Raw genomic sequence first — 12079 nt, forward strand, 5'->3', positions numbered from 1 at the left:
CACACACACGAGTCACACACACGTGAGTTACACACACACACAGTTACACACACACAGAGTTACACACACAGAGTGAGTTACACACACACACAGTTACACACACACAGAGTTACACACACAGAGAGTGAGTTACACACACACACAGTTACACACACACAGAGTTACACACACAGAGTGAGTTACACACACACACAGTTACACACACACAGAGTTACACACACAGAGAGTGAGTTACACACACACACACAGTTACACACACGTGAGTTACACACACAGAGTGAGTTACACACACACACAGTTACACACACACAGAGTTACACACACAGAGAGTGAGTTACACACACACACACAGTTACACACACGTGAGTTACACACACAGTTACACACACACAGAGTTACACACACACAGAGTTACACACACACAGAGTTACACACACAGAGAGTGAGTTACACACACACACAGAGTTACACACAGAGTTACACACACACACAGAGTGAGTTACACACACACAGACACAGAGTTACACACACATATTGGAGAGTTACACACACACGAGTCACACACACACAGTTACACACACACAGATAGTTACACACACACATACACAGAGTTGCACACACACACAGTTACACACACACAGATAGTTACACACACACATACACAGAGTTGCACACACACACAGTTACACACACACAGATAGTTACACACACACATACACAGAGTTGCACACACACACAGTTACACACACACAGATAGTTACACACACACATACACAGAGTTGCACACACACACAGTTACACACACACAGATAGTTACACACACACATACACAGAGTTGCACACGCACAGACAAAAGGGGTCTAACCGAACCATTCATCATTAACTTCGGCTGTAAGGGGCAAGTGAGTGGTGTGTGTTAGTTGAACACCATCATCATCAACAAACCACTCGTACACACACGACACGCGTACAAAGGCAAAGCGATCCTTCTGTGGGTAGGCTACAAACACAACGTGCACACGTAACACACACAACACACATAACACACACACAACACACATAACACACACACACACAACACACACTAACACAACACACACGTAACACACACAACACACATGTGTAACACACTAACACAATACACACACGTAATACACACGTAACACACAACACACACAACACACACACATGTGTAACACACTAACACAACACACATAACACACACGTAACACACACACAACACACACGTAACACACACACAATACACATGTGTAACACACTAACACAATACACACACGTAATACACACGTAACACTCATAACACACGCGTAACACCCACACAACACATGTAACACACCTAACACACACATAACGCACTAACACACATAACACTAACACACACACAACACACTAACATACACACATAACACACTAACACACACATAACACACACACACGTAACACACTAACACACACAACGCACTAACACACACACACATAACACGCGTGATGCCCGGCACGAAACTACAACTTCCACCCAGCACACAAAGCTTGAGTTTAGACTTTTGAGAGTCTGGTGGTGCATGTTGTTGTTGTTGCTGCTGCTACTTTTCGTTATCTTAGCTCTGGATTGTTGGTCTTTCCCTCCTCCCCCCCCCAATTATAGATATATACGACAACAATTTTTTTTTATTTTCGCTCACGGGGAGGTAGCGGAAGAATCTCCATCATCGTCTTCTCGTGGAATCATCGAGTGTCGTCTTGTGGAATCATTGAGTTAGAAAGCCCCTTTGGGGGGGCGAGAGGGCTTCGCGTCTCATCCGCGACTCGGTGATGCGTCCGTTCCAAAAAGTCGAAGAGCGCCGTGCAGCTCCTGCCGCAAGAGACGCCACCTAGCCCGCAGCAGCAGCAGCAGGAGCCAGATCATCCCGGTGAGCATCACCGATGGGTTCACATTGTTGTTGATGACTGTAACAATTCATCGGTCCTTTGTCGCTCAAGGTGTCTGTCGGCTTGGTTTTAAAGTGCGAGAGTTGCGAACCGGTGCGGTTATGATCACGCAAAGCCGTAGCCATGGAGTCAACATTGGTGGGGGGGGCAAATCTTCCAGGGGGTCTGGGCCCCCCAGAAAAAAAAATCTAAATTTGAAAACTAATTTCCTGACATTTCCTGCCTAAAATAAAAAAAATGCACTAACACATAGGATGGACTTTTTTTCTTCTTCCAATAATGTCTAACAGTGTATATTGTATTGCATTGCTCTGTTTTTTCTTTTTTCCTTTTTTCCTTTTCTTGTTTAATTGTATGTAATGGCAGAGATTAGGGATTAATAAAGTACAATCATAGCCACAATCATATAAACAGAAATCTATTTTATAACAATATATTGGGGGGGACATTTTGAGCATATTGGGGGATGTGTCCCCCCCCCAATATATATTATATAATTACGGCCTTGTGATCACGGCTGTTGTTCAGGAACGTCGTTGATAGGTCTCGGTTGCCCGTCGTGTGCGTGTTGTTGTTTGGTTTTTATTGTGAGTTTAGTTTTTCTTTTAAAGTTGTTGTTTTCAAAACTCTCGCTGCAGTGCGCCGCCGCTCGCGAGAGAAGACGTCGGGAGGGATTTCTCGTCGTCCTCAAGGCGAAAATGAACTTTTGCCAACCGTCAGGCTTGCTCGTCACACACGCGCTGGTGAATTTTGACCTTTAATAGTTGGGGGATCTCCGTCCTTTCAACCACTGCACAAGCACTGCCGCTGCTGCTGCCCGGTGGGGTGGGTGGGCAGAGTGAGGGGTGGGGGGGTACCTTCGCCTCTCCTCTGCTGCTCTCGCTGTCCAAAAGTCCGAAGGCACCAAACCCCGCTCCGCCAGCCATGGCAGACAAGAGCAGCAGGCGGGCCGGAGACAAGGCCAGCAGCAGCAGCAGCACTGTTCAGTACCGCTCCGTCTACAACAAGTACATAGGGGGCCGTGCTGGCGGGCAGCAGCAACAGCAACCTCCCCGCGGAGGGATGCGTGCCCCCGAGGCAGAAGAGGCCACCAGGACCAGGGTCGTGGCCCCCTCACGCCGAGAGAAGACAAAGGCGGTCGGGGACATTGCCGCTTCGCCGCCGGTGAGGAAGATGCACAATGTGGCCCCAGCCATCCTGCAGCTGTCGCGGCACTTTCAGGGCTCTCCGCAGGAGGACACGTCTGCAGTTGGAGGAGGAGGTGCGCTTGGGAAGGCCGGGTCTTCAAAACCTCTGGACAGGACGTCCAGGCGGGGAACCGTCTCGCCTCCTGCCTCGCACATACCGGTGGTCAACTCTGGGACGAAACGTGTTGCTGCGAGAGAGAGGAAATTAGTGGAGGCTGCGGAGCCAAAGTTGTCTTCGTCAACGTCATCGCTGCCTCCGGCTTCTCCGGTGTCAGCAGTGATGAGTTCGGAGCTCAGTTCAGACCATGTCCAGAGCTTCTCAACATCCTCGCCAGCACCTCCGCCGCTCTCACCCGAGGTGCACCTGGAGGAGGAGAGAGATGTCCCGGGGGATGTTTCGGCTTTGGATGCACAGAGCCACCAACCTCTGGGTCATGTCCAGGGGACCACAGGTGAGAGTGTCACGGGTAGCCAGGAAATGAGCTGGCCTAGTGTGGCTGAGATTAAGGCCAGATTCCTCGGTGAAGGAAACCGGAGGAAACCCCACCGCTCCACGTCTGACATGTATGACCTGAATGCATTTGGATCGTCCGATGGCAAAATTGATCAAGCGTTGGCGACCACAAACGCCAAGCCGGATGGCACCAGGTGGCTGCCCTCGTTTTTGGAGAGGCAGACAAATTACGCGCGCCCGCAAGGTTCTGGTAAAAACTCGACTCTTACTCCAGTGCAACCCGAGGACTCCGACAGTGGAAGAAGCTTGAGAAATCTGGGTCGAAGTGTTTCCCTGAGTCCCATCCCTGAGCCAAAGGTCACCAGGAGTCGTCTCGAACGGATTTGCTCCCTTCAGCTTGGGAGCAGCGGCAAGAGGGTTCACCGGGGCGCGGCGGTGGCAGGTGTGCAAGCAAGTCCGCAAACGAGCTACAGCCCAAACGGAAGGGCTTCGCAGGATGGGGCAGAGAGCTTGAAATCCTGGTGCAGCTCCTCCACCTTGCGCTCTGTGTCCTCCATCACGGAAAGTTCTGGAGCCGAGGAAGACTTGGATAGAGGTCGGAGAGAGTGGGCCACAGCGAAAAGGGATGGCTCGGACTCGAAAGAGAAATCCACTGACAGAGACCGGGATAATGCCCGAATACCAATGCTCTGCAGAAACAGCCAAAAACGTAGGCCTATTCGTAAAAAGAAGAGTTATTTTGGGGAAGGGGGGAAGAACGATTCGGACTCTGATAGCGACCTATCTGCCAGTGCGACGCTGCGCAGAAGGAGGACGGCTATGCCGGGCGGGTTCCACGGACAAAGCCCAGGAAACGGAAGTCCGAAAAGCACCTTCAATAATAATAATAATCAAAAAATCCACCCCATCAACCTGGCTTGTGTATCGGGATTCGCGACGTTGCCTAAGAGTAAGGAGCCGAGAGGGCTGCACGGACACAGGGAGGAGTGGGGCGGTGCCCGGAGAGATTCGTCCTTTGAGCCCGACAGCCCCGGTGTGTCTCCAGTCGTCTCCAAAGTGACAAAGGTGAACCTGCAGTCATTCTTGAACGCGGCCAACAGCTCCAAGAGCAGCAGCCGCTACTCGAGCACGGAGACGCTGACCGAGGAGGACACCAAGAGGACCTACTGGGTTTTTGGGAGCGTGGGACGAATGATGAAGAACTCTGAAGTCGAAGGAATGGGAAAGTTGACAAAGAGCAATGTGAGACTCAGGCCGAAGCTGCCATTTGGAATTATGGGAGATAAACAAGGGCCTGAGGAGCCTGGGATGTCGACTGGACAGAAGTCGCTGTACAGGAAATCTCTCTCAAATCCTGATTTCACATCAGAAACCATGGCCTTGCTTAGTTATCTAAAGTCAGATTTTTCTAACCTGAAGGTTAGGAACTCCGGCGAGAGGAGTGGGTCATATGGCAGCTTGCCCGCCGAACAAAGTGAGACTGAGGCAATGGACGGGGAGATGCTTTGCGTTGAGAATTCCAACGCAGCGAGCTTTGGAGGGAGGCTGACCCTCAAGGAGCTCACCGAAACACTTCGCCAAACGAAGATGGGTGCGTCCAACAGCAGCATCAACAGCGAGAGGTCCCTATCCAACGCCAACATTTCTGACAACTTCACGGTGCCAGACTCCCTCGACGACTCGGAGGGCAAGGAGGTCGGGGAAAACAGCGGGCGCAGCTTGTCGGCCAGAGTCATGGAAGCATTGGAGAACCGACCTCGGACGAAGCGAGAGGCTGCCTCAAAAGTGGCAACGTGTGCGTCGCACCAGGAGCCGCCGATTGTCGGCGACGCGCCACGGAACTACCCGGGAGTTGGGAGCGAAGTCGCAAGTTGGGTTTACGACAACAATGACGAGGATGCCAACGGCGAGGACGACGAAGATGGAATGATGGAAGCGTTGAGAATGAGCGCGGAAAGCGAGGACGGCTTCAGGAGTATGGGGTCGCTGGAGGGCTTGCGCCGTGTGCGGCCCCAGCTGGAGGACCTGGAGGAAGAGGAGTCGAGCATGACCGACGAGGGGATCGTGACGGAGCCGGAGACGGGGGCGGTCGCAGGCCCCTACAACCGTGGCCTGGCCAAGTCGAGGCAGCTAAGTGGGGTCGGCGAGGTCGATGGCCAAGAGAAGACGGAGAATTGGCTCCGAAAGGAGGTGGCGCCGACCGTTGTGACGACGGTGAGGAGCGGCGTGGACAGCATCTCCATGGAGGGCGACATCAAGGGTGGAGGTCCGGCGTCGGCAGAGCCGCCGCTCACACCCAGCACGTCTCGGCGGCGTCGCAAGTTTTCCACCCTCGGCAACAACGGCTCCGACTCGAGCAACGGGAGCAACGGGGAATCGAACGGCGAGAGCTACCGCTCGCTCAGCGACCCGATGCCCCACAGAAAATGTCCGGCCGCCGAGGAAACGGAGATCTTTCCGGTGGACAGCAACTTCCTCGGCTCGCTGGGGCCGTCGCGAGCTGGGATAATCCCGGGATCGTCGGCCACGATGCTGGCGGAGTGCGGCGCGAGCGCGGCCAGCGACCTCTCCGTGTGCAGCGAGGAGGTGAGGGACTACAGCACGATGATCCACAACATCGTGAACGAGCCCGGCGCCATGGACAAGGTGGTCGACGAGAGGGGCAACGGGAAGGTGGTCAAGAAGAAGTCCCTGAGCGACCCGAGCCGCCGCGGAGACGGGGGGATGGTGGCAGCCACGGGGTCGCGTCTGTTGGCGGAGACGATCAGCGAGACCGAGGCCATCGCTGGGATTCCGTCGGCGCGCAGCGAGCCCACGCTCGCCGAGAAGAGAGCGGACGATCCTGGTGACCCGGACGACTTCGGCAAGCCGCGCTCGCAGTCCGAGAAGACCCTGCCGTTGCCTTCCAGTGACGAAGACTATGGGGTGGGTTCTCTCCACGCCCCGATGCAGGGCTTAGGATTTGATCCCAAGCTGCTGTCGCCACGAATCGTGCGGCGGAACTCCAAGAAGCGAAGCATCCGAGTGCTGCAGAACGAGGGCGGGCGGAAGGAGGACGGGGTGATGGCGTCAGACGACCAGTCCCAACAAGACCTCATTGCCACGGCGGAAGACGTGGATCTATCCGTGGAGGATTTAAGATGCGCGGCCACCGAATTGCAGCGCTCCCGTTCTGAAGGCTCGGCCTTCATTCGCAGGCCTCCGGCGGACGATTATGCGAAAGATGCGGCCTGCACTCCGACCGCCGGATACCCGCCGGATGGCGGCCTGGTGCAGCGTAAGCTGCAGAACCTCGGCGGTGGCGTCAACGCGATGGCACCGACAGCGGTTGTGGCAGCCACATCTGTGGTGGCTGTAGTACCGGCAGCCGGATCCCCTGCTGGTGTCTCCCGGGTGCCCTCGGTCAAGTTGGCCACGTCGGAGGTGGTTCCCACGGCAACCGTCTCCACGGCGCAGACCCTGAGCAAGAGTCGGGCCCAGGAGACGCCTCCTGTGGAGCCAATCGTCAAGGCCAAAGTGGTGAGTGCTCGGTTTAATGGTACACAGCGTTGTATTGGGTGTGACGAATTCAATTGCGTGGGTGATTATGATTATTATGCGGTGACTTTGCAAGCGTCTGCTGATGGTGTAACAAGACGCCGGGTCTTCGATTCATATCGAATCGTAAGTTCGCGACATGGCTGTTGACTTTTTTATACACTATGTATAATGAGTTCACATGAACCCTTGCTGCTGTTAAATCCGCCGTAGTGATTATTTCATCGAATCGCGACCATAAAGTGTGACAATTCATCGATTTTTCCCAGGGTCGTAGGTATGCCACCCCTACTGTCCCGACTGTCTTACCGAACCCTCTCTTTGCCACACCCCCACCAGCCACGATGCTCACTCCAGACGCTCCTTCCAATTCATGCACACTCCAACAGGAAAAGCATTGGTCATGATGGTGCGTCACAACCACAGGTCGGGCACTTAAAGATGATGGGGTGCCACTGTGGCGAAATGTTAACTACCTCGCCTGGTATACAGATGGTCGTGGGTTCGATTCCGACCCTGAGGAACGTATATTTGGAGTTTGGTCGTGTGGATTTTTCTCTGAGTCCTCCGTTTTTTCCCTCCACATTTAGAAGCATGCGTTTAGAGTATTTGGCTGCTAGAAATATCCACATGATACGCCACTTCGTTAATCTATCATTTGTGGCCAGGTCGCTTCTGAAAAAGAGCTGTATAGCAGGTAAAATAAAAAAAAGTTTAAATAAAGGTCTTGTGTATAACACACAAAACATGTTGGGGCAAGTGGTGTTAGCGAGCATCTATTAAGGTCAGAAAAGCACACGAGGGGGTGGAGTGGCAAGAACGACACCCATCCCCCATTGTCTCTGCAGTGCTGATGCTTGCACACTGTACCGGGCACTTGTTTAAGGCTGAGTCGACTTAGGGGAGGGCTAGGACCGGTTCTGATATCACTCGCCCACTGATCTTAGCTGCGACCCGGATGTATAATGCCACCACTGCCCAACAGACAAAACAAAGACATTAGACACAGACACGTGCTGTAATGAATTGTTTTTTTATGAAGGTGCCTGTCGGACAAATTTGTCATCATCGCCCCTTGATTGATTGCATTTTTTTTTTCACGTGGCCAGACAGCGGCAGAGCTTAGAGCTACATGTGACACCGTGTTGTGAACGGCTTGCTGGGTCAGCCTGAGCCCTCTCTGCGTTGGAACGGCGATTCCAGACATTCCTGCACGGCGCGAGACCCCGATGTTTAAAAACTAACCCATTAACGAGCTGCACATTTCTTGGGCTTTAAGCGAGATCTGATTTCCTTTTTCATAGTACATATAAAATGTTAGTAAAGCAAAGAGAAATACGCTCCAGTGACTGCAACGCTGAGGAGCAAATTAGCCTCGTAACAATCAGCATTGTCACTATCATCTTCAGCCATGATCAATCCACTGCTGGATGGAGGATGCATCAATCCGTCGCCATCTGTCGCGGTCCTGTGATGCAACAATTTGTTTAGCACCTTCAAACGAGCCGATTTTTTTCATCGCTGCATTTCCACGGTGTCCGCCTCCTCGGATGCATTCGCCATTCCTTGACTCCCCACTCCGTCACTGTTCTAACCCATCGGCCATCGCCCCTTTTCTAAACGTGTCCTGACGTCCAAGCTCAATTTTCATTTGCAGTTTGAATGTATTGTGTGATGAACTTCTTTCGCACCGTACGTAGCCGGCCGTGCTACTGACGTCGGTCATTTGTGTGCGTTCTCTCATCGACGTGCTCCGCTTTCGTGTCTCTCAGTGCAATTTTGAGGCACGTGTTTGCGCGCACGTTTCAGTTTTTGTTCCGTTTTTGTCGTAAAAGACCATGTTTCTCTATCTGTACGCCGTCCATAGCAAGGTGGCATGTAACAATGCATCGATTAAAATCGATCCTTATGCTCGCACTGCATGCGTCTTCTGCGTAAGATTCGACTGTAATCGATTCTGAAATTGTTTTATGTGCTTGGGTCCCACTACAGAGCCAGCGTTAGACATTCTACACAATGGAAACAATTTAATTGTTTGACAAAATCACAGCCCTTCTTCAAATCTGCGTCGTTTTTTTTCACCGATGTGCCGTCTAGCTTTCTGAAGTGCTTTCGGGTTGTACCGCGCGTGGTGGTCAGCATGCTGTCCGATGTTTCAATCCACATGGAGGGGCCTTCTTCAGGAATACCACACGTTCCCTACAACACGAAAACACATGGGAGAATGATTTACTGCATCGCTTTAATGATTTGGAGGGGGAGTAAATCATTACATGTCGAAGAATGATGATAATTAAAAAATGATATGATCTTCATCCTGCTGTGATTCGGTCAGTCCTGCACTCATGGCTGGAGAGAGGATTGGGAGTAATGGGACACTCTCTGTGGGTTTGTTTGGAAAGTTAATCTGGGCGTGGAAGAGTTAACATCCCTCTGTCTGGTCAAACAGCTTTTCCTAAATATCTCCTTGGGCATACTTGTCTAGCAAGGTTTCCTGCAGCCCAACCGCAAATCCGGCCAAGTGTTTGGCTGATGATGCCTCCAATCCTATTATTACAGTATTATCATTATTATCAACGGTAATAATTGTGACTGATCCTTTTTTAATCCTTCCCCTGACCTCCCGATACCCTTCCCATTCCCTCTCACACCAGTCCTCCTCCGCAATTCTCATGATAGTCATTGTCCAATCCTGTTGAAAGTTATTTCACAAGTTCACCCTCGAGAGCCTCGCTTGGTCTCGAGACTCGTTTTCGGGAGGGCCCTTGCATTGAGATTCGTGACAAATCCCAATGAACGTTTTCTCTTGACGTGATTTTCGAGTTGTGTTGCAACTGTTTGCTCGGCACGAAACGTCGAAACACATCGTGCCGAGCAAACAGGTCCCCTACACAACCCGAAATACACGTCGGAAAGCTGTGCAGCAGCACAACCGCGAACACAAAAAAAAGCCTACGCAGTCCCATTAATCAGTGTCAGGCATTTCATAAGTTTTTATAGAGTCGGTGTTTTTGAATGGGTTTTCAAAGTTATCTTTCTGGCGGTGTAAATATTGTCGTGGGGCTTTCTCACAATGTGTGGAGGAGACGGAGAACACTGAGACCCGATGTAAACAAATTATTCATTTTATTCTGGATCTTGGATAACATCCATGCAGCTGGCAAGAGAAACAGGAGTTATGTTGCAGCTCATTAAAAAAAAATAAGCAGGAGACTATCCAGACACTTAAAAGACTGGCTGCATTTAAAAATATATATTCTATTAGGTCTGAATACATACTTCATTAACCTTTCTCTTCAATCCAGACAAATGTAAACAATATCTCGCCTTAATTGTTAAGATCATTAGGAACATGAAAGCTATTTTGTGGCTTTAATTTGTGGTAACTAAATTAATTCTGCAATCTAACTGTTCACTTTTCCTTTCACTTTGTCAGCCTAAGGCATTGTGGACAATGTTTTACAGAAGCATTTGTTTAAACTGGCAATCTTTGGATGTGAGTTTCGACTTTTTGATGCTCATCAGCACTCAGGCCAGTTGAGTGCTGCTGGTTAGTTGTGGTTCATGTTTATCCTTGCTTCCTGATGCTTGGACATATGATGGCACATCTAAAATTGTGAATCAAATTGAAGTCCACTGAAAATTGATTCCCCGTGACCCTTTTGGTTCGTAAATCATCATGCCGACCCGCAACTGGCGGACGTTGCAAAGTATTCTGAAACAACCTCACAGCGTGGGGTGCGAGGCCTTCATCCAGCAGTGGATTGATAAAGGTCTGTGCACTATGATCGCAGTGGAGGGCGGTTCTGCGATTTTGGACGTACGTTTGAGACGCTCTTAACGATGTGGGTAATCTTCTTTAGTCTAAAATCACAACGTGGTATTTTGCTCGAGGCGTATTATGGCGTATAATTCATCTCGCAAGATACCTCGATGTCGGACGTATTCCGACAAATTGACTTTTTCCATCCACGCTAGGATGGTGGTGGTAGTGCATTCATTTCCATGTGTGCATCAAGCCATTGATTTACATCATAGACAAGCTTGTGGACAGTTATCTTCAAAACAATACCCCGCATGTATTATGAGGATGATTTTGATTATTTTTTTTGGCTGAAGAGGTTGCGCGACTTGTAGAACTTGCCCTATCAGTGAAGCCAAGGCAAAACCTCGACTTAACTTTTAACGTTTGATGCGTCCTCGCAAACCTCTGCCTAGTTTATTGGCACTGCTATATTTTTTGCCTTTTCATCCGTTCACATTTCTTTTAGCTGCGACTACTTCGCGTCCGTCTCTCAAACGTGAGAGCCCACACTCGCATCGCTGGAGTATTGTGGTGCTCCCGGTTTGTATAAAAGCTGTGACGAGCAAAGCAAAGGTAAAGGTGCAGCCCTGCGATTTGCTGTGCTCATGCCACTGTTAGCAAAAATCGCCCCCGACCTCGAGGAAGCTCTCTCGTGAGCCCCTCTAGGAGGGGAATTGTCCCCGAATCTTCCACACTGGCCAGATGTCTGAGAAGAGACGTGTAGAGAGAGACGGCTAACCTCGTCGCACGTGACCTGCTCGATCGACGAACTGGCGTGCCACCCATTTATACTGCTGGGGGGACAGGCAGAGGGGGATTTCGTAAACTGGCCCATTACTTCAGCTGCCGTGCCAGGAGATCGGATCCAACCGGCAACCTTTGCCTTTTTTTTGCGACTTCACCAAGATTCCTGTACACTCCTCATAGCGGACTGCGGAGTGTATAAGAAAACTAATTGTGGAGTCTGTACAGCGTTGTAATGTAATGCGTACAGTATTTCGGGTGCACGCGCATTACGCTTTCCTGCAAACTATTTCGGGGTAAGGACTTTGATTTTCTGGTATGCGTGACCTGGGATGTTACGTGTCACCTTCTCTGCTTTTGTTGTATCGCTGGTCTCCTACGGTTGTGGGGAGATGCAGCTGA

At 50.8% G+C, this 12079-nt stretch overlaps 1 protein-coding gene across 1 annotated transcript in view; it reads left to right on the forward strand.

Annotated features, from left to right (window-relative positions):
• Positions 1-535: 535 nt before the first annotated feature.
• LOC144937629 (rho guanine nucleotide exchange factor 17-like) overlaps positions 536-12079 on the forward strand; it is a 121847-nt gene continuing 110303 nt past the window's right edge. Inside the window, 3 exon segments of the mRNA XM_078864980.1 lie at positions 536-995; positions 1667-1931; positions 2589-7110. Coding sequence (XP_078721106.1) covers positions 2875-7110 — 4236 coding nt within the window. The 5' untranslated portion in view covers positions 536-995; positions 1667-1931; positions 2589-2874.

This window comes from Lampetra fluviatilis, chromosome 19, assembly GCF_964198595.1.
Source record: "Lampetra fluviatilis chromosome 19, kcLamFluv1.1, whole genome shotgun sequence".
Lineage (NCBI taxonomy): Eukaryota > Metazoa > Chordata > Hyperoartia > Petromyzontiformes > Petromyzontidae > Lampetra > Lampetra fluviatilis.